Source organism: Netta rufina (assembly GCF_964035555.1).
Source record: "Netta rufina genome assembly, chromosome: 1".
Taxonomy (NCBI): Eukaryota; Metazoa; Chordata; class Aves; order Anseriformes; family Anatidae; genus Netta; species Netta rufina.
In genome coordinates this window covers 91,940,664-91,962,152 of record NC_140123.1, presented here as the reverse complement: position 1 = coordinate 91,962,152, position 21,489 = coordinate 91,940,664, and the positions used below count along the sequence as shown (strand labels likewise).

Here is a 21,489-nt window from a genome sequence, read left to right as displayed (position 1 = left end):
GGGGAGGTTGGCTGGAGGAAGCAGCAGCGCGATGACGCCAGAGCGAAGCGCCGGGACAGGCAGGGCCGTGCTGTGCAGGGCCGGGCCGGCACCGCGCGGCTGGCAGCGTGCGGGCAGAGCCGAGCCGAGCCGGGCTGTGCAGGGCCGGGCTGAGCCATGGCTCCCGCCGCCGTGCCGGCGCCCGAGGTGCAGTTCGCGCAGCGCCTGGCCGCCAACGAGAAGCGCATCCGCGACCGCGCCGTCAAGAAGCTGCGGGGATACATCAGCGGCCGCACGCAGCGCCCCGACGGTACTGGGGGGGAGGAAGGGGGGGCTCGGCTCGCTTGTGCGGGCTTGGGGTTGTGTTTTATTATTTTTTTTCTCCCCTTTTATTCTTTTTTAATTTACGTATTTATTAATTTAGGGGTCTGCTGGCCCACGTGGAGCCCCGCGTGGCTGCCCGGACCTGTCTAGACACCAAGAGCTCAGCTGGAAGGCTCACTTCAATCTAAATCCTTGCAGAGACGCTGAGGAACGTGCTATTTCTTCCCTTTCCCAGTAATATTTGAGCTATCAGCCGTATTTAACAGAGAGAGGAGCACGTAAGAGCAGCCTTACTGGGCTAGGCCAGCAGCTCATCCCATTTCTGGCAGTCACCATAGACCTACAGGATGCCTAGGGATTAGTATGAGCAAGCCCGTGTACATGGGTATTCCCCCCTACATATTTCCAAAGCTTCCATCTGTTTTTAGCTCTGGAGACATCCTATGCTGGATATGACATCTCTGTATTTCATACTTCTCTGCACATCTTACCACAAAGCACAAATTCCTCTTGAGTGTGTGTTTGGCTAGGTGGAGAGGAGCACCCTGAGGGAAGAGGTTGCATATTTGGCTAATGCCTTAAAATATTAGGAAACTAACACGGGGAAACCATGAGTTGGAGTGTCAGCCTTTTGCATGTTAAGGTTAACGTGCCGTGAAAGGCAAACAACTGGGGAACCAGGGTGACTTAATTTCCAGTGCTCTTAGATTGACTTGCTCTGAGGTGCTGTGTAGGCCGGTAATATCAAAATTTAAGTTAACTTTTTCAGACTTGCAGAGAAAGTATTATGTTGAAGAGAGATTTAAGTTATTAATGAGCGGGTTTATATCCAGGCAGGGTTCTGCCAGAGATGAGGGTCATGTCAGGTAACCCAGCAAGACACTTCAACTCCAACAATCGAGAACTTGCTGACTTCTCAAAGAGGGGGTAGAGTTCCAGCTATGTTCGCTCCAGTCAGATCCTTCACAGGTAGACAGAACACAAGCCGAGGACTGTTCAGTATGGCCCATGCTAGGCCATGCTGGGGAAGCTTTGAAGAGACAGAGCCTTCCTTACTTGATTTTAAAGAAGTTACCTTCTGGAGAAGGTACAGAACAGCTGAAGTCCTTATGTGTTTGCAGTTGAGCTTGGATGAGCATGTTATTCCTCAGAAGTGTTCATTTTAATTTTTTTTTTTCATGTTAATTCATTCTCCAAGTCCATGCCTTGAAAGAGGAAAGGTGTGCTGGATTGGAGGGTCACATTTGCTGGTATCGTCTAATATCTTGTATAGAGAAATTAGTAAATGAATTGGTGAAAGAATAGTAAGGGTAAATGTGTTAAAGGAGGAAAGATTGTGAGGTGTGTTTAAGTGCTGGCTGTGTTTACTTGAGCCCAGTTCTGTAAAGGATTTGTAAGTATACCATTCCCACTGAAATAAGCTTGTTGAGATTATCTACGATAAATCAACAATTTTAACTAGCACTGTCAAACCAGAATAACTCCCAAACAGAAATGCTAGCAAGACTTTCATTAAAGTAGCATGTCTTCAGTGGTCACTTATGGGTGATTACAAGCTCCCCACACTGTACATAGGGACAGAGTTATAGTCCAGACATGAAGGCCAAACTTTCTCAAGGTACCTTTTAGGTAAAGAAGGCCTTCAGTTTTGCCCACTGCATTTAGGCTGAGATTTTAAAATAACCTTGTCAGAATGATTTTTTTGCCAGCAGTGGATGGTGACGGCAGGGCTCGCAAAATGGAAAAATAAAATTAAAAAAAAAAAAACAGTCTTAAAAAGTACTTTTTGAGTGACTGGGAAAAGGAACATGCTCTGGACCAATTTGGTCAGGGTGCTTTGTCAAGATGACAAAGGGCCGCCTAGGACACTTTTAAAAGCCCACAGTGTCTGAAAAGCAACCCTGTGGGAAGCCCATGTTCCTGAGACAAAGTCTCTTGGGCCATCTTTATAGATAGAAGCTGACGTCCCTGCCTAATATCTAATGCCTCTGTAGAGTTAATGCTTCTTACTGCTACATATGTAGCATATGGATCTGTTAAAAAAAAAAAAAAAGTGAATATTAAATCAGTGAATCAAATGGTATCATGTTTAATCTTAACATCACTGACAAATCCAAGTTAAACTTTTAATTAATACTAGTAGGCATACTGCTTCCTCCGCATGTATTTTACATATACCTTCCCCCACCTCTACTTCCTTTCTTTTTAACTAAGCGTGACTGTAGATGATTTAACTAAGATGTTTACAGTTTTTTGTCTGAGTAAAGAGTGGTGCAGTAGTGATGACTGCTTTCAGATGACTTGTTTCCAGGAGAACATGCTCAGTTTGGATCTAACAACAGGCTGTAGCTTGAAAATAGCTCTGGTAGGTTTTTGCAGCTACTTTGTATGCTGTTAAAATTCTTGCAAATGTACTTGAGATCTCTAATTGGTTTTTAAAGCATTCTTTCCAGGTAGTACTTTCTGTCTGTAATGTGTGCTTTTGGCTGCAATGTGAATTCTTACACTGTTTGTAGTGAAAATAATCTTTGCTGTTAAAATTCAGGTGATACCGTACCATCAGGACTAAATGCAATGGAAAGATTTTCATTACAGTTGCTCAGGCTCTTTGATTATGCATCTTAATGTAGAGGCAAATTTGTTGACTGTCAGAAGCATACACTATCTAATGAAGCCACATCTCATCTATGATTTCTTTGAAATCTTTGTTACTTTGGCACAAGATAGAAGCCTAAAGTCATGGAATGACTAAACTATGCCGAGTGGCCTTCCAGTTAGTCTGCTTACGGTGGGAATCAACATTTGGCTAAGAAAATATAACAAAAGTGAAGGAGAGCAGGGAAGAGAGACTACTGCTTGAAAGCACATGGATGGAAATTTGGTGGATTTTTCATTTTCATTCAATCTTCTTGTATTCCACAGGTGGCTTCAGCCAGGATGAACTGCTAAAAATATGGAAGGGGCTGTTCTATTGCATGTGGATGCAGGATAAACCTCTGCTACAGGTATAGTAACTGCTTTTATGTTTGCCTGAGTGGGTCTCCTAAAACATACTAATTTACAATAGTGAAAATGGCCGTGGTGCGTCTTGCACGCTTCTCTTTCTTTCCCTACTGTTCATATGTGGTGTGTGCAGGAGAGGTGACCAATTCTGTGATGCTCATCACATGAACAGAAGCCTAAATGGTGTGGTGCTTGCAATCACCCTTTCCAAGGCAGGTGTAGCTGTTTTCCTTCCAAATGAAATACACGTAGTTATGAAGTGCATGGATTTGGTGGGACTACAGCAGTAGCAGCAGGTTGCCCGTAACTGTAACTTCAATGTACATGTAACCTTCAGTAAGTCTAGTTCAAAACTTTCAAACTTCCTTTTCTTTTGTTATTATGAAGAGTTTGGTGGCATGGGCACTTCCTCCACTACAGTTTTTGCTTCCTCCTCCACTTCGTCTACCTGCTTTCAAAAGATAACAGTTTCGAACTACTGAGCCTTGATTACCTCACTTAACCAGTTTTCAAATCAGTTGTCTCTTTCCCTGAACAAGGTTTATCTCATAAGTAGTACAGAGTTCTCCACCTACAATTAACCTACATTAAAACAGTACCCCTGGGATTTCATAGCATTTGTTAATTCAAATCCACTGGATTATTCACCTCCCAATTTAGTTTTGTCTGCTACCAAAAGGATGACTTGTGCAGAGACCTGATAAATGAACAGGGTTTGATAGCCTCGATTCTTTTCTTAAAATGGACCTAAATCCAGTGGAAGGACAGCAATGGTGCTAAAGCAGCTGCTAAGAGAATATTTCTTAATTTTGAGGGATGTTTTTTTCTATTCATACTTGCTATTTTCTGGTTGAATGTGTAGTGAGGAGACCAAGCTCTGAAACATGCCCTACTAACTGTATTTATGTACTTCTAGGAAGAACTTGCAAATAACATTGCACAGCTTATCCATGTGATTCAGAATACAGAGGCTCGTAAGTACTATTTCGTTATCTGACTCATTTTAAGCCCACTATCACAGTCCCAGAATAGAGACAGCAAGATACGGGTGGTTTCTTGTTTTTTCCTTTGTTTGTTGTCCATCTGGAATGTGTGATTGCATTAAGGGAAGCATCTATGCCCTGAATCAGATGCAGTTTGTTTCTGGTTGTTGCAGGGGAAGGATTGTACCTCCAGTGCAATAAAGGAGAGATTTCACAGGCGAAGCAAACTTGTCCCCTTACTTTGCCATTCTGCAGCTACTTGTTCTGGGTATATCGTACGTTACCAACCTTGTTTCATGAGATGTGAAGTGTACAAACTGCACGTGAAATACAGTGCTTGGTCAATGCCAAAACTAGCACGGGTAGACATGAGTGCAGAATGGGTGTTTTGCTCTAACTTTTGCATATATAACATAAAACGTACATATACAAAGCTCAGGAATTTTCTTTTATTATAATTCTCCCCGTAGCTGCACTCACCTTTAAAAGCAGCTGTGTGCCTTTTCTGGTGTTTTTCTGAAGTTTAATCAACTTGTCCTTGTACTCATCTCAAACAGGTCTTCCCTTAGCTCTATCCCAATCCTTGGGCAAATCCCCAGGAAAAAAAATCATCTCTTCCTCATGTTGAAGTGACTCCTTGAGATGTTTAGGTTAGTGAAAGAAACTCTTGTGCCAGATGTGCTGATGAATTTTTTTTTCTTATTTTCTTACAGGACACTTGTTCATTCAGACATTTTGGCAAACTATGAGCCGTGAATGGAATGGGATAGACAATCTGCGTCTTGATAAGTATTATATGGTAATACTAATTAGCTCACTTGTAGATCTTTTCTGGTGGAAATGGTGGTGGTGTGTTGGAAGACAGCTTTGTATGTGCATTTATGTATATTGTAAGAGAAGACAAGTGACTATCTTTGTGATGCATTGCAAGACACTTGTTCTAAAAGCTTTCAGTCACTGTCCAAGATCTTAAAGTAATTATTTGTCATGCCATGAGTGCTTTTTTGCTTGCCTTCCTTTATAACAGTAATACTTCTCATGGATTTTCATTGGGAAAAGCTTCTTAGGGAGGAAGCTATTTCCTTGCATAAGTGCCCTCACTACGTATTAATACTGTCTAGGTGGACGCTGCATCAGCATCAATAATTTAGATCACACTATTCAAAGACTTTTATGACCCTATATAAAAAAGCAGTTGTCACTAGAACACCGACTTTCCATCAGTAATGCACCCACTGTAGTAAGTTCAGCTATCAGTTCTTTCTACAGGAAACACTATATTAAAAGACAGTAAAATCAGTGAAAGAACACTCTTAAAAGACCTGCCTTTGTAGAGAATGAAATCAAGGTAATCTTTTTATTTGAAAGAAGCTAATTGCAGGCACAGTTGCTGCTGTATTTTTTTTTTGCTCAGTGTTAGCAGAAAGCAGGTAACTCAGTAAGTGTTCTGAGCCAGTTTAATGTAGCTGGTTTACATGTGGCTGTCTCTTAGCGAAAGGTTCCAGTCAATTAAATGATTATTGTTATAATCTGTCTTTATTGTTGCCTCCAGCTGAAGTTGTGGGTTTTTAGACTTGGCAGCACTTAATGAAGAAATCAGGGTGATGGAGCAGGAGAAAGCTGTATGGTAGAGACAGTCATTGATTTTGCTGGGCTCACAATATGAGAATAGTTTATTGTCTTTGGAGCCTCACAGCATCCATCTGTAGCTTGACATAATAGACAAGTCTGTCAATGTTTGGGGGAGGAAGCTTTTCATCTTCTACTATGAAGAGCTTTGCAAAGAAATCTATTCCTATTACAGCACACCAACTCTTTATGAACGCGTGTAACAGATTTTGTACTTTGCAGCTAATCCGTCTGATTTTGAGGCAATCTTTCGAAGTGCTGAAAAGAAACGGCTGGGATGAAAGGTAGGCAGACTTCTGAATGTAATTTCTTCATAGTGAAATTACCCAATTTATTTCTTATCTACATTTAATAGATCCTTTTTCTCTGCAGATGGCGCTGTCAGGAAGTCTTAGCACTAAGGCACGTTGGTTCTCTGGATCTCTTATGATACATAGCTTAGAAATAAAGGAGTCTTGAAATACAAGACCTCCAAATATATGATGGGGTTTGCCGAATCTTTTTTACTTAGCCAAAAGAGTTAGCAGTGGAACATCATCTCTGGAGAGATTAGACTGAGTCAGCGTCCCAGAAAGCACAGAAAAGGAATTTATTCTTGGTTGTAGCATGTTTCTCACTAGCTCTGTCTTTTCTTTTTTTTTTATTTCACTCTGTTTGATCATGGTGACTTGCCTTTTCATGAGGCTGAACTGGAAGTTACTACTGAATTGTATACAACAGGGAGCCAGTTTACATCAGTGAGTTTGTTTGTATTTCTTCCATATCCTATCAAATGGCAAGTAATTGCAGCCATCTTGCTCTGTTTAGAGCATCTCTAAGATGCGTTTAAACCAATGAAGAGCTTTAAAGTCTTTTAATTGTAGGCCATCAAGCACTTTAAGTTTATCCTTTATCTCTCATGCTTTCTGGAATGCAGATGCATGTAGGTGTGATATCATGGAAACAGAAGGGAATGCAACGCTGAAGTACCTGTCATCCCCTCTGTTTTATCTTAATTTGGTATTGGGTAAATGACCACAGGTTGGAGAGCTAAAAGTGCTCCTTAAAAAGCAACAGAAAGTGTGGGAGGAAGGAACTGGAGGAGGCTTGACAAAGCCAGTACTCTTTCCCACACGCATTTCCATGGCAGAGACGTGGTCACCCGGAGTGATCTCTGACAAAGTGTCATTACTTAGCCTGCCTTCTTCCACCTTCACTGGAAGTATGGCCTGGAGGTCCCTCTTCATGAGGGGAGGCAGTGTGGGAAGAGAAGATCATGAATTCCTCTCGCAGAGTGAGGGGGCTCAAGATTCACATTTCCCCTTTGGCCTTCCTCTGCACAGCTTTCCAGCCACTCTGCCCCAAGCATCTAGTGCTGCATGGGGTTGTAGTGGCCAGAGTGCAGGACCCAGCACTTAGCCATGTTGAACCTCATCCCCTTGGCCTCTGCCCATCGACCTATCCTGTATAGGTCCCTCTGCAGGGCCTTCCTGCCCTCCTGCAGATCGACACTTCCCCCAGCTTGGTGTGATAGCGTGTCTTTTTGAGCCATGTGATTCCAGCAGTGGGAAGCATTTGTTGGTAGTCCAGAAGTTACTTACTGAACAGAGCCACAGCCCTTACAGCTCAATCACTTCTGGCTTGAGCTCTTGGGATGATGACATTTCACACCTGACAGCCTGCAAGCTGTTCTTTGGTGTAAATGTTTTGCTCTAAGGGACAGTGGATAGTATGCTTCCATGCAGGCAAAGTCTGCACAGCTGAAATGAGTTTGAGAAGGATCAGTGTTAAAATTTAACTGTTGGGTGCACACCAAAATGAAAATGGTCTTGTAAAACAGTGGGTGGTAGGTGTTGCCTATCAAGGATGAAATGTGTGAGCTGGGGCTTTAGGAATGCCCTGCTCAAATGGCAGAAGCCCTCATCCTATCCATCAACCATGTGGGACAGTAAAGTTCAGTCCGTGTTAAAGTGTGAATTTTAAAAACATCATTTCCACTGCAGCAAACTGTGCTGGATTGTAATGCTACAAAATACTCTAGAATGTAAGGTGTTCTATTTATGGATGAATTATTTAATGGGTTTTCAAGATGTGAAAATTCATCACTGGATTTATTTCTTGCGGCTGTTGAACAGCCATCTTAAGAACTGGTAAAACTGGGAATGGCTAGAGTTTGTTTTCAAAGCAAACAGAATCTGAGCAATTGAATATGAATATCTTGCTCTCTTTCTTTTTTTTCCCTTTGTTTTTTTTTTTGTAGTCTAAGAGAACTATTACTGCAGCTATTAATGAAAGAAGTTATGGACCCGGACAGCAATACTCCCAACGGAATAAAGTTCCATCTCATTGACATCTATCTTCAAGAATTGGCTAAAGTTGGTGCAAAGGAGGTTAGAACATGTCTTAATTTTCTTCCTGATTAATGTCAACTGTGGCATTCAGCACTTCAGAAGAAACACAGTTTTTGTGTATTAGTGTACAAAGCGAGTAGTGTTAGAGTACAAAGTGTAGTAATATAGTAGTTTCTCTCAGGTTCCTGACTACTGATATCCTCTCCAAATTGAGGTTGGAAATAGCAGTCAAAGAGTTTTACCATTCTCATTTGTTTGTTTCACAGAATGGACTTAAATTCTTTTCCCTTGCACAAGCATGTTTGCTAGTCCTTGCTTTCACAAAGACTGACAGAAAGCCTGTTCCTGGCTGATTCTCTAATACACCAAAATAGAGGAGGAAAATAAGCTTTCAAAGGTCTGTTTTTTTTTGTTGTTGTTGTTGCTGTCCGACCTGTGCAGTAAGCAAGTTACGCTCTAAATCGAGTTGTTTTGCTGATCACAACTGTCTTTCTCTGCTGTAGATTGCTGCCTGCTTTTGTTTCAGGTGCCCTTAATTTTGGTAGATGCTGTAGAGTTTTGCAGCAGCTGAAAGCCTGTTGCTGCAGCTGTTGTTACTGACTTCTCTTACGAGTGTTTCTCCTGTTAGTCTACAAGGCTAAGCTGTTTGCTGCCTCATGCTTAGTTTCAGGCTCATTTTTCTCCTTGTTTATGGCATCTGATACTAATCATACGAAGTGGCTGAAAGTGTCAGTAGTTTTCCACTAGTATCCTTTTGCAGTCAGTATCACAAGCTATCCTGCCTGCAGCTTCTGTTGCTCTAGATTGTGGAGTGAGAGAGAGGGCTCCACAAGAAAAGCGTCTGGTCTTGGAGCATAAATAATGTCTGCAGCTCCCTAGTAATAGAACTCTCTCTGAGTCTATGGCTAAGCCACTTCAAGTGACCGTGGGGACTTAGACTTGTAGACTACTTGAAATCACAGGCAGGGTTTATAAATTGAGTTGAGGGAGGGGTCTTTAGTAGTATTTTAAATGACAGTGTTTTGGTCGAGGCTGTCAGGTTAAGAGAAACACAGATCTTACTCATGTTTATGCCGCAGGCTTTCTGTGTGAAAGAGCACCGAACAACTTAAGGTTTCTTGGCCTCACTTTTCCATTTCTGAAATAAGAAGCCTCATCATACTTCCTCTACTCAGAAAGTTAAAGTTTGCAAAGCAGTTAGCATTTTTACAATGCTTCCAGGGAGTATCTGAAAGTTAGTGGTAGCAGTGGTAAGAAAAAGTCACTGGATGTTCCCCTTGGTTGGAATTAGTGTGCTGAAAGACTGACATAATTTCTTAAAAATAATTTCCCGCCACACCAAACATTGAAGGAATTTGAGTGTGCATGTATAATATTTACTGTGCTAATTATTTTTTTCTAATCATACAGCTCACAGCAGACCAGAATCTCAAGTTCATTGAACCTTTCTGCAAGTTTGTTGCCAAATCAAAGGAGTAAGTTTAATGCGAGGATAAGTATTTCTTAAGAATTAAGAAATTCTGCAACAATGCTCTGCATCCAAATAAACGGGTTAGAGAAGATAACGTAGTGTAACTTCAGAATGTAGAGAAAGAAAGATATTTTACTGTGTATACAGTCGTTTGAAGATAACTGTTTATCAAAGTTACAAATAACCATTATGGATTTATTAATAAAAAAAATAAATCTGTTGGTTAGTTTTGTTTTTAATATGCACAGCGCTGCTGATCTGGTTAGATTTCTCTGTTGCTGCAATGTAGTGTAAAGCAGTATATAAACACAGTGAAATTTAAGAGGGGAACATTGGCAGGACACCCTACTCACCTATGATTATTTCAATTTAAAGACCTGCTGTTTAGGAAGTACCAGCTTCACTTTCCTTATCTGGAGAGCTAGATGCCCTTCTACATTCTTCCTTCTTACACATTTTCCCTATGTCCCCCAAATTTCCATTTTTTTTGAACATGAGAAGGTAGGGTTTGTATGCTTCTGCCTTCCCATTCTCATTTCTACTCTCTTTTAATACAGTCATAGCGTGATGCATGCTGTAGCCGGTGGTATCCTTGAAGTCATTGTGGATCAGTCCCCTTATGCCATTGAGGACCTAATGAAAGAACTGGGCAGTGACAGCGATGGGGAAGGCGTGTCTGACGATGATGAACACGGAAATGATGAGGTGCTTAAAACCAAAGGTGAGGAGAAAATTCTAAGTGGCCTTGGTAATACTAGGATCACAAAAATTCTGCTTCTTAGGAATACATTTCTGTTCTGAACCACTCAAGCACATGTTGAGAGGGTGATGGAAGGGTAATTGTGATTTGATCCCCTCAGATGAGCTTAAACAGAGTGGTTCCTCTAGAACACGTCACAAACGTGAGTGGTCTCTGTTAAACCAAACAAGAATCAGCTTTCCACAACAGTGGGAGATAATCTGGTCTGGCTTTTGGCTCTTGGATATTCAGAACCTTTTTTTTGAAGATGTGGTTTTGGCTTCCTGTGAGGGCTTAAAGTTTAGAACAGGGAAGAAAAGGCCAAGCAGGAATGTTTTGAATCCAGATATGCTTTGGTACAGAGATGATTCAGAACCACTCAGATAAGCAATACACAAGCAATGCATTAATGGTGACATAAAGTAGTTAAATCGGTACAGATTTCCGAGATACTGTGAAGAAAAACGCACCTATATGAGAGCTGTGCTTGACATGTCTGTTTTTACAAACTAAACATTAATATTCATTCCTTTTTTATTGCAGCAGATAAATGCTTTTCAAAAAAATCAGCGCAGAGCTCTGAAAAAACAGAGGATGTTAATGAAAATGCTGATGATGCTATTGGGCCTGTTCTTCAGGTTTGTTGCTTGCTTTCTTTGTTAATAATACTTTCCCTGTTTTATTTTTTTGATCCTTTTCAAGAAGTACTGAAATAAAGGGTGTTAATTGGATAAACATATTAAAAAATGTTAATCCCCTCCTACCTTAATGTACGTTGGTATTTATGTAATGTACTCTGGGTACTTCATAAGAAAATAAATCCATGTTTAATGGATTCCTTCTTCCCCTCTACCATTCCTTCTGCTCTTCCTTTCCTGTTTGAAGAGTTCAGGAATGTCTGGCAAAAGCCAAATCACTATGAATGGTCAAGCAGTCAGCGTAAGTTTTATTGACAGTAAGAGCAAAAGTAATGGGTGATGGGATGCATAGGAGGAACAGTAACATGTTGCAGTCTGTGTTTTCAAGACCTTCCAGTGCAGTGTAGTGTTTTTGAAATATCCGCATGAATGCGTTTGGATCCTCTTCACGCAGCTGTGGCTTTGAAGCAAGGATTGGGACGTGTCATACTTTAAATCTGGTATATAAATATTTTGGGGAGTTTTGAAATTGGTTGGCTTCTCTCATCAATAGGAATTAAGGTTAGAAATGTTTTGGGAAGTGATACAAAGTTCAACCGCTCTGTTAAAGAAGCAACCATCTGTAAAAGGCAGTGTACATGTGAGAAGGGGTGTAAATTTCAACAGAGAAAATTACTTTGGGTTTAAAGGATGTGTTTGCTACTTGAAATGTTGGTAATTTTAGTTTTTATTGAGTAATGTGAGTTTCATTGCATGATAGGCCAACTAAGAAAAAATGTCTCTTACTTTCCTCCAACAGTTTGATTATAAGGCTGTTGCTGACAAACTCTTTGAATTGGCGAGCAAGAAAAATATACCTGCACGTAACAGAAAGCGTCTGTACAGGCTGGTCAAAAAGTGAGTTCTGTTGAAATATCACATCTGCTGCAGCTGTTTATCTACACTGGGTGGCTTTGTACTGCAAGATGACATTGGATTGTGTTGCAAGATGACATTAGATGGTATATGACACAAGTTACATGGTACAGGAGAAGTGTTAAATTCCTCTTGTCTGAAAACTTCCAGGTTTTGGGTTTCCGAGGCACATCTCTTCTGGAATGAGCACTTGTATTTTCCTGTGTAAAATACGTTGTTCTTATTTTGAGAAAAGTATCATAAAGTATGGTGACACTATGCTGCTGTTGCTATCATTAGTACTAAATCAGTAATACTCTTGTTTTCCTTCTCTCCCTCCCTCCTCACCTCCAGGTTCCAGGACTTGTCAGAAGGTAAGGACTGAGCAGCGTACAGAGATGGTTTCTTTTCATTAAATGATATGTAATGTTCCCCATACAATATGTATTGTAAGTCTTTTTGTAGTGTGTATGTCAAGGATTTCGTGCCCAAAGAAGGGCAGTGAAGCTGGTGAAGCATCTGGAGATCAAGTCGTAGGAGGAGCAGTTGAGGGAAATGGGGTTATTTAGCCTAGAGAAAAGGGGGCTCAGGGGAGGTCTTATTGGTCTCAGCAACTATCTCAAAGGAGGCTGTAGCAGTGTAGGGGTCCGTCTCTTCTCCCAGGCAGCAAGTGAAAGGACGGGAGGAAATAGGCTCAGGTTGCACTAGGGGAGGTTTAGGGTGGATACTAGGAGAAATTTTTTCACTGAAGGGGTTGTGAGGGATTGGAACAGGCTGCCCAGGGAAGTGGTTGAGTCACCATCCCTGGAGATATTCAGAAAACGTGTACATGTGGTGCTTAGGGACATGGGTTAGTGGTAGACTTGGCACTGCACTTGATGACATTGGAGGTCTTCCAACCTAAGAGACTCCATTCTATGATACTGTAGTGTTGTGTTTTGTTTTTTTTTCCTTTGACCTCATTAAGACACACTGTATGTTTTTGGTGAAATGGCCAAATCCTCATCACAGTTTGGCCAGCCCTGTGCTTTGTCCATAAATATTTATTTTTTACTTAAATAAGAACCATTGGTATGATTTTCTTTTGGCCTGAATGGGGAACAGGGAGTTGATTTTCCTTCTGTGGGAGTTATGCTGTATATGCACAGCGACATAAGAATACCAGTAGTTTTCAGGTACCTTATCCTTCATCCTCAACAGGAATCTTCCCCGACGATCTTCCTGAAGAAGTTTCTACAGATGAAGATGATGATACATTCAGCAGGGGACGGCGAAAGAAAAAAACTGTCAGACCTTTGGAGAAAAACAATTTGGAAAAAGTAAAAGGTAAGGCAAGATCAGCCTTTGGAAGAGAGGCTATCTGTAATCACTTGTGTGATTAGGCAAAGTATCAGAGCTGTTCTGAAGATGGCATAACCTGTTCTTCAGAGTGCACTGATCTGTATTGTATTGCAGAGAAGGTTAAATGCGAAATTAAGGTCTCTTTGAAAGAGGTGGATATTTTATTACAAATTTTTAGGCAAAAATCACATTGGTTTTGATCGAAGGCAGAAATGGAAGCAGTTGTTTGCATTACTCCGTGGAGCTCTTCTGTTTAATGCAGGAAAACAAATATGACAGTCATCTTGAAATCGAATGACTTAAAATACAGGAATTTGGGAAGGTTCTGGAAAGGTGAAGAACTTCTAAGAAGTACATGCAAATGTCTCTAGCATCATGGTTTATACTGACAGGACAAATGCTGAATTGTACCCAAAAATATTTCACCAAATTACTGAACCTTGATTAGCTGTAATAGTAAAACTTCAGTGATGGTTGGTAGCAGGAAAATGCTGTGCCTGTTGGGGGTGCCCTGCAGGGGGAATAACTAAAGTTGCTCTAAGTTCCTTTGTGTTTCACGTCTGTGTTGTGTGGTATTCCTCTTGGAGCAGACTCAGGGAAGGATGAACAAGAAGCTTCAAGTGCACAGGAGACCTCAGCTCATCAGAAGAGGAGGAAAAAAAGGAAGAAGCGGGACAGCCTAAGCGCTGATTCTGGAAAAGCTGATGGAAGCTGTGAGGAGGGAACAGCTGAAACATCTGGATCTATTGTGTTTAACCAGGGAGACGTGTCAGAAAATAACAAGGAAAGGAAGAAAAAGAAATTGCTAGTAAATGAGGTGAACGAGACCAAAAATGTTGTAACTGACACCAGAGATAAGCACAGCACCTCTGTGCAGAGCAGTCAGACTGACACGGAACAGAGTAAAAAGACTCAGTCAAAGAAAACGAATCTGAAAGTGCAGAACGTTCCTGCAAAGCCTGCGTGTCAGAATGGACCTGCTAATGCCAACGGGGCAGAGGATGTGAGCCCGTCTGTCATGCCGCTCATTTCTAAGGTTGTGAAAAAGAAACAAAAAGCAGAGTCTGTCCTGGTCAATGGGGATGCCTTTTTGCAGCAGACTGGCCTGAAGTCCAACAAGGAGAGCTTGCCTGGGATGCTGTCAAGAGATGCAGACTCTGAATCCGTACCCTCCAAGAAGGTCAAATTGAAGAAAAAGGCAAAGCTGGTTAGTTTGGAAGGGATGAAGGTCTCCAGCCAGAAAGCAGCAACCCTGAAAAAGAAGAGAAAAGTGAAAGAGGTGCTAAACTCTGTTGAAGCCAATGGAGTTCTGGAGACTGTGTGCAAGAAAAGCAGACAGGAGGTACGTAGATCTCTCTCTCTCTCCCCACCCCACTCCCCAGCCTTCCTCGCAAACTGCCAGGCTACTTTTCAAGCCTGGCTTCAGCTTTCTGAGTGTGGACTTGATGAGCAGTTTGCGTGCTGATGTCATTATGTACTGTTACCAAAAGGACCAGGTTCCCAGAAATCCCCACCCTTGCCACATTCTTATATATTCTTATGCAATGGTATTAAAGCCTGGGCTAGGTACTCGCCTGAAAACCTCATGTAGCTGAGGTTTGTAGTATTTCAGTGTGGGTCTTTGGTTGTGTTTGGTTTTTTTTTGCCTCTCCTGGTTATTTATTCATTTGCACTGGGTCTGTGGTTGAGCTTACAGCACGCTTACGAAAGGCACATTTTGGCAAAAAGGTGGGAATGCAAAAAGGGTGGCAGCACTTGTCTGGCTGACTGGTCAGTCAGTACACAAACCAGTGGGCCAGTTTTTCCATGTGCAATTCCAAAGAAACAACAGAACTTGCTGTTTCTTGCTCAATCCATGAGGCTGTGTGTGTGTGTTTTGGGTGGGGAGGGGTCATGAAAGTAATTTTGGAAGTTGAGTCAGGAGAAGGAAAGTACTGGTTTTAAGTGAGCAGAGTGAAGCTTAAATAAGATAAATATGGAAGAAATCAGGCTTTGCCAATTTTTTTTTAATTGCTTGAGAAATGGTGTTTTATTTCCTAGTTTTAGTAAGGTAATATTGGTCTCTTACCCAGAAATTGAGTGACATATTTATAAAAATAAAATCTTCAAATAGTGAGAGGGAGGAGGAGAAAAAAACTTTCACAGTAGTTCACAGACAACAAACAGGCTGGAAGGCTCTGGAGCAGTACGTTTTGTTTTGTTAGTGGCACTGCCATTGCAGGTCCTGAGAATTGCCTTGTGCTGGAGAGAAGGGTTGCTGCAAATGGCAATACTCACTATGAATCGGAGGGGAAGGCATCAAACCAGTAACAACATACGCTTGCTGGATTTCTTAAGTGTACACAGATGTCATAGTCTGCTTTTTTTTTTTGTCTCCATCCCAGCCTAAAGATGAATTTGTTCATTAGCTGAATCTCTCTTCCATTTAGAGGTACCATGGAAGAGATTTTGCTTAAAAATAAAAGACACCATCAGCACTTAACTGGGCCTAGTTAGCTACAGTGCTTTTGTGCTGAGAGGATTTTTTCCCTTCCCTCTTCCCAGGAAAGCAGCGCCGCCCTAGCACCATTGAAGAAAAAGGCAAAACCAGGAAGCGATTTTGTAAAATTTGAAAAATCAACTTCACCAAAGCCGGTATTCTTCAGGAAAGCCAAAAGCGCCATCTCTGCCACCAGGGCCTCCATGCAGGTAATGTGATCTCACAAATGGCAGCGAGGTCTTGCCACAGGTTTCTTCCTAAAACACACGCCCAAACTAAGTGCGTGTACGTCCTTACTCATGCTGTCTCTTCCAGTCTGTGTTAATCTCCTGACACAAGCAGATAAACCTAGAAATACCGTTGCATTTCCTTGCAGACAGAGCCACACGTGGCTCCAGAGTTTCAGAAAATGAGTTGTAGGCATCTTTAAAGTCTCTTCTTCCTTCCACACAAACCTCAAAAATACCTTTCTGTTAAAAGGATGTCATTCTGAACCTGCTCGTTTCACAAGAAAACGCAAGCATTAACTGACTTTCAGTCGTGCTAAGGGACTCTGAGCCTCCGTTTCTTCCCACTTGCAGAAGCTGGTAGCAGTAAGCTGGTAGAAGCTGGAGGCAGTAAGACTGCCTCCTTTTCTAAACCTTTTTAACATTCATCTTTTCAAGTCTTCTTTGAACTTTGAGGCATGGGAGTATTGAAGCCAGTGTGTTTAATACACAAAATCTTGTTTGTTATTGAATTATGTGAGGACCTTAGGGGGAATGTCACTTCTCTGCATGTTCAATGTTTGCTTTTAGCTGGAATAACGGTGCTGTCGTAGCAGAGGGCGGTATCTCAGTGGTAGAGAATTGGAGGGGATGGAGGTAGAAGAATTCATACTGTTGCCTCAGAAGTCTTACTTTATTTTCTGTCTTTTTATTTTGCTTCCCAGCTGAATAAACTGCAGTCGTCCGGCTCCAAAAAAGTCACCTTTGGCTTGAATAAAAACATGACTGCTGGTGAGTAATACATCTTTGTGTCTCCACAGTCTCTCGTGTTGCCAAGGAAGGGGGAGGCTGTCCACATTCACATACCCTCCCTCCCTCTCTCTCACGGTTTCATCCCTTTTTGTCTACATACTTGTGGACAGTTCATGAACTGGTTTATAAACCATCCTCAAGTTCCTGTCCAGAGGAGGCGCTGAAATTCAGGATGTTCTTCCCAAAATGCTAGACTTGGGTGAATCTAGGGTGCTACTTGACTGACTGGCAGATGGAGCCTTGCAGACTGAAAACAGCGCAGCAGTGACGAGCTCTCCTTCCTGAGCCTCCCATTACGCCGGGTGCCTCTCAGGAAGCAGATGCACTTCATGTTCTTCATTGCTCAGTGCTGTTTATTAGAACAAAGGAGTTGATGTGATGAGCTCAGGCTGTATTATAGCAAAGCTTCACTTTATTTTGTTTGCTGCTGATTTATTATAGTAATGAGTAGATAAATATCAGCCCTGCTCTGGATCCCACATGTAAGCAGACAGTTTTCCCTGTTAAACTTTTGTGCTATGGAGCAAGACATTTATTTTTTCCGTGTATTCATTTAGCTACTCTTTTTACTCCGACGTGTGCTATAGACAAAGTTCAAATGCAGAATAGAGGGGTTTGGTATATGTATTTATGTTAATATAACACAGCTGCACAAAGAACAGAAATGCACATCTACTAGTGGAGGGGATAACCAGGAACTTCCAGGGTTGGACAGTTCCACAATTGATCGATTGGACCTGGGAATTGCATTGCTTTTAACCCGCTTGCTTGGTTTTCGACAGAATTTAAAAAGACAGACAAAAGTATCTTGGTGAGCCCAGAAGGACTGTCCCGTGTAGCTTTCAATCCCGAGCAGAAACCCCGTCACGGAGTGCTGAAGTCACCTGCAGGTACCCCAACAGGAGAGCCGAAGCTGAAGAAACCCTTTACTGTTCCAGCTAAGAAAAAATCAACTGCTGTGGACTTCTTTTAAACCAACAGATGTGGCCTACTTTTGTACAGAACATTTTGCTAAACTAGAACGTTCTCTGGAGGTATTTTGAACTTGTTTATTTTTTTAAGTTAATATAAATTGTATATACAAGATTCTGGTTGTGACCTGGGACATTGCTATTTTGACACCACTTCAGCTGTATCTTGAAATATTTGTTTTTTTTCTATTGACCGAAAAGAAACAAAATCCAATCTCTGCTCAGGTGTGGTCTAGAAAAAGTCTGGTCTCTGTCCATGTAATTCCCAAGAGACCCATGAATTTAGTAAAGGAAAGTTGAGGGTTAGATTGTTCTGGGAAACTTTTGAGCCAGTTAAAGAAAACTTGCACTTCATACTGTTAAACTGTCTCTCACTGGATAGGGCTTAAAGAGGAAAAAGACACAGATTTTTAACCCTATTAGTTTTAAATGTAACTTCAAGTTTTACCCTATCATTTTTTCCGTGTCAACCTTCTCATCTGTCGATTCTTCTAGAAATAATGATTACCTCACGTCTCTGCTTAACACCAGCTGGACTTGCTTAGCTTTGCCCAAGTGAGCAAGCTTCTCCTGGAATGATAAATGCCTGGCTGCTCGAGTTATCACTGATACAAATCACAGTGGGCTGCCTGTAGAGCTGAGAACACTCACCATGTTATTTTCAGTAACACAAGTGCCAAAGCTGACTTACACTTGTCTTATTGTAAGCTGGCTTCTTCTCTCTACTGTAACCAAAATAATGCTCTCACATGAAAGAAATCCTTGATATGACTCCAGGTGGTCTCCCTCCCACCCCTCTGTCCCCAGTGCTGACTTCCCTGAAGGTCTCACGAGGATCCTAATTTCCCTCTCTAGCAGCTGGCATCACCACATTTTACCAGAGCTCAGATCTCATTCAGTGAATGAACTTCTGATTGTAGTAAAGCTAGATCAGCGTAGTGCATCCTTGGCTATAGGGTACGCATCTCTCAAACTTTTGGTGCCTCTCAACACAGGGTGAAACTCTACAGCCCGAACAGTTTGGTTTTGGCTTTGATGTAGAAGCGGAAGGGAGTTCTTTCTGCAGCATTTCCTTGTATTAAGTTTTTATTTGGAATTTCTTACTACTGCTGTGCATGCTTTGATTTTTGTTTTTTTTCTTTGCTTCTTTGGTACAGAATGAGGTGTACTTCTCTGAGAGTCTATGAATGTATTTTGAGGGGGAACTGTGAGGAAGGGGAGAGCAAACAGAAGTGAACTGCTGATACGGTTGAAAGATTTGCAATCTTTCATTGAAAGTTTTGCTTATGCAAATAAAGAAAAGGCTTTGCAGCAGATCTCTACATTAGAGTTCAGTTTCAAAGCACGACCTGGTGCCAGAACAAAGCTAGCTGTTCATCAAACTTCCCACCAGCTGCTTCCAGGATCCTTTAAGAGAGGGAGTAGGCCTGCATCATTACTTTGTCTTAAAACTGATAAACATCTGGCTGCTTCAGCCAGCAAAATTAAACATTGTGGCATAATGTATTTGCTTACTTAAATACTACTTTTTAACAGTCTTTGATACTGATTGTCCTCTGACAGATTACTCCCCACAAGCAACTGGGTTGAAACCACTCTTTCATAGTTCCCCTGGAATTCCTTCAAAATACTTGTGTACTTGTAGATTGCTAGTTGGTCTGGTTACTCAATTCTGATCCATGCTGCTTCTTGCACTAAATTCGTGGTACTGCCATCAGTGTTAGAAAGTCATTTTGCTCTTGTCTTTTCTCATATAAATAAAGGACTGTTTTTTTTTTTTTTTTTAAGTTTCTATTGGTTTAACAGATCAGTAAAGAACTCTGGAGAATACATCTGATAAAATTGATGATATCTGCTGTTCGAGCAAGTATTGTTGATCTTACTTTAAAATGTCATTGTTTATTAGCATAATGGAATTTTCTGACAAGACAATAAGTATGTTTGTACCTTTATCTTGTCCTGTGGGTGAGAAGTCGTCTGTGGAATATGCATAAAAGAATTTGTATGTGCATGGCTGTAAATGCAGTATTTTGAAGATGCAATATTCCTCCTAGGATAGAGACACAAGCAATCAGTAGGTGGATCTGGTTTGCATAGATAAATCAAGGATTGGGCTGCATTGGGATTTGGTTTGTTATTTATAACCTAATATGGAAATGTATTTAACTGATTGTCTAAATCTCTTTCAATTGGCTCTGAATCTTTGGAACCTGTTGCTTGTCCAAATGCCCTGTTGCCCACGGTACTAAATGGAGCAGGCAGAAATGGCAGTCAATTTTTTAGCTAAAATTTTAGTGATGTGGTTGTGTGTTGGGATTTATGCATAATGGTGTGCCATGACGCTGATACAACGTTTTGTACATATGCATGTGGAGTGTGTATTGTCTTCAGCAGTGTCTAGAATTTCATTCAGGACAACTTCACAAACAAAAATCCAACGCTGTCGATTCAGTTTCATTGGTATTGTTGGGTTAAATTGAGTAATTTACCCAAAATATTTGCATAGTGAAAATTATAATGAACACTGAAGACAAAAAAAAAATAATAAAGGAAAAGAAAAATGGATAAATGTAACACCTGGGATACCCACTGCACAGACACAATGGCACTGTAAGGTGAGGTGCATTTATAGGGGGGAAAAAAGTAAAAGAAAAACTGATCTAACCTGTTTGATGTCTCTTCATAGTTTTTTCAGAGTTATTCCGATTCTACAGCTGCCATTCACTCTATGAGTTAAAATACATTTCTGGCATACCTTTTAAAAGACAGTATTTTATAATGGTTATCTACATTTTATGTTACAAACCTGATCAGCTTTTGCATTTCTTAAGCTCAAATAGTTTATAACTCTTTATAGCTTCAAGAGAACTCAAAAGCACAAAATTCAGTAACGTAAAAAGTTGAAACTATATTTGGGTTGTTGGGCATGTAAGATCTTTTGTAGTCTATCAAAGCTTTGTGACTTGGAAGGCATCAAATGCCCTTTTTTGTATTTCCTGTGCTTAGACTCATTACATGCATTAAAACGTTCCGTGCATCATTTATGTACCTCTGCAACAGCATTGTTAATGCAAGTTTGGTGTCTGAGCATTAGACCATTTAGTCTCATTCAATAAATCATTTTTTTTTTCTTGTGGATGTTGTGTTTTGGGTAAATTTGTTAATGTGGGGGGTAAGATATGGGGCCTGTTTGAAAGCAGGAACTTCTTGTGTTCACACTGCTTTCTCTCTTGTTGTATGCTGTATGAGGTAACCAAAAGCCATGAAGACTCTGTCCGAAGTAGTGTAGGGCTGTGATAGGATACACCTGGAGCTACTGGCTTTTGGGATTGCACCATAGAGAAGACAGCAGCAGCTGAGCAATTGCTGAAAAGAAGCAAAGTAGCTCCAACACTATCAGTCCTTGGCAATTAAGATCGGTAACTGAAGCAATAATATGGTGCAATGTGTACTTCAAAGGTACAACAGTGCAGGTACCAAAGTAGGTAAGAGATGGGCACCCTAAAAACTGTTTCCATAAAGGAGGCTGTAGCGAGGTGGGGGTTGGCCTGTTCTCCCACGTGCCTGGTGACAGGACGAGGGGGAATGGGCTTAAGTTGTGCCAGGGGAGGTTTAGGTTGGATGTTAGGAAGAACTTCTTCACTGAAAGGGTTGTGAGGCACTGGAACAGGCTGCCCAGGGAAGTGGTG

The 21,489-nt window shown here is 41.2% G+C and overlaps 1 protein-coding gene across 4 annotated transcripts; it reads left to right on the top strand.

The window, feature by feature from the left end:
• Positions 1-56: 56 nt before the first annotated feature.
• Positions 57-20,936, top strand: RRP1B (ribosomal RNA processing 1B). 4 transcript variants are annotated; one of them, XM_084295370.1, is made up of 17 exons: positions 57-289; positions 3,226-3,308; positions 4,223-4,280; positions 5,003-5,088; positions 6,141-6,202; positions 6,602-6,655; positions 8,158-8,287; positions 9,659-9,723; positions 10,277-10,440; positions 11,005-11,096; positions 11,896-11,993; positions 12,345-12,364; positions 13,191-13,316; positions 13,922-14,673; positions 15,876-16,019; positions 16,742-16,808; positions 17,612-20,936. In XM_084295370.1, exons 1-17 carry the CDS (start codon positions 157-159, stop codon positions 17,800-17,802), a joined length of 2,325 nt encoding a protein of 774 aa, XP_084151496.1. In that variant the 5' UTR covers positions 57-156; the 3' UTR covers positions 17,803-20,936. The 4 variants fall into 4 exon arrangements, with proteins under 4 accessions (XP_084151496.1, XP_084151495.1, XP_084151498.1 ...); XM_084295369.1 differs by having other exon boundaries at positions 11,002-11,096; XM_084295372.1 differs by lacking the exon at positions 6,602-6,655.
• The last annotated feature ends 553 nt before the right edge of the window (positions 20,937-21,489 follow it).

Excerpts from the sequence above, each read along its gene's own strand:
- RRP1B (XM_084295369.1), top strand. The coding sequence starts at position 157 with ATGGCTCCCGCCGCCGTGCCGGCGCCCGAGGTGCAGTTCGCGCAGCGC. Across the intron at positions 5,089-6,140 it reads GTCTTGATAAGTATTATATG|CTAATCCGTCTGATTTTGAG; the intron begins GTAATACTAATT and ends TGTACTTTGCAG. Across the intron at positions 6,656-8,157 it reads CAGGGAGCCAGTTTACATCA|TCTAAGAGAACTATTACTGC; the intron begins GTGAGTTTGTTT and ends TTTTTTTTGTAG.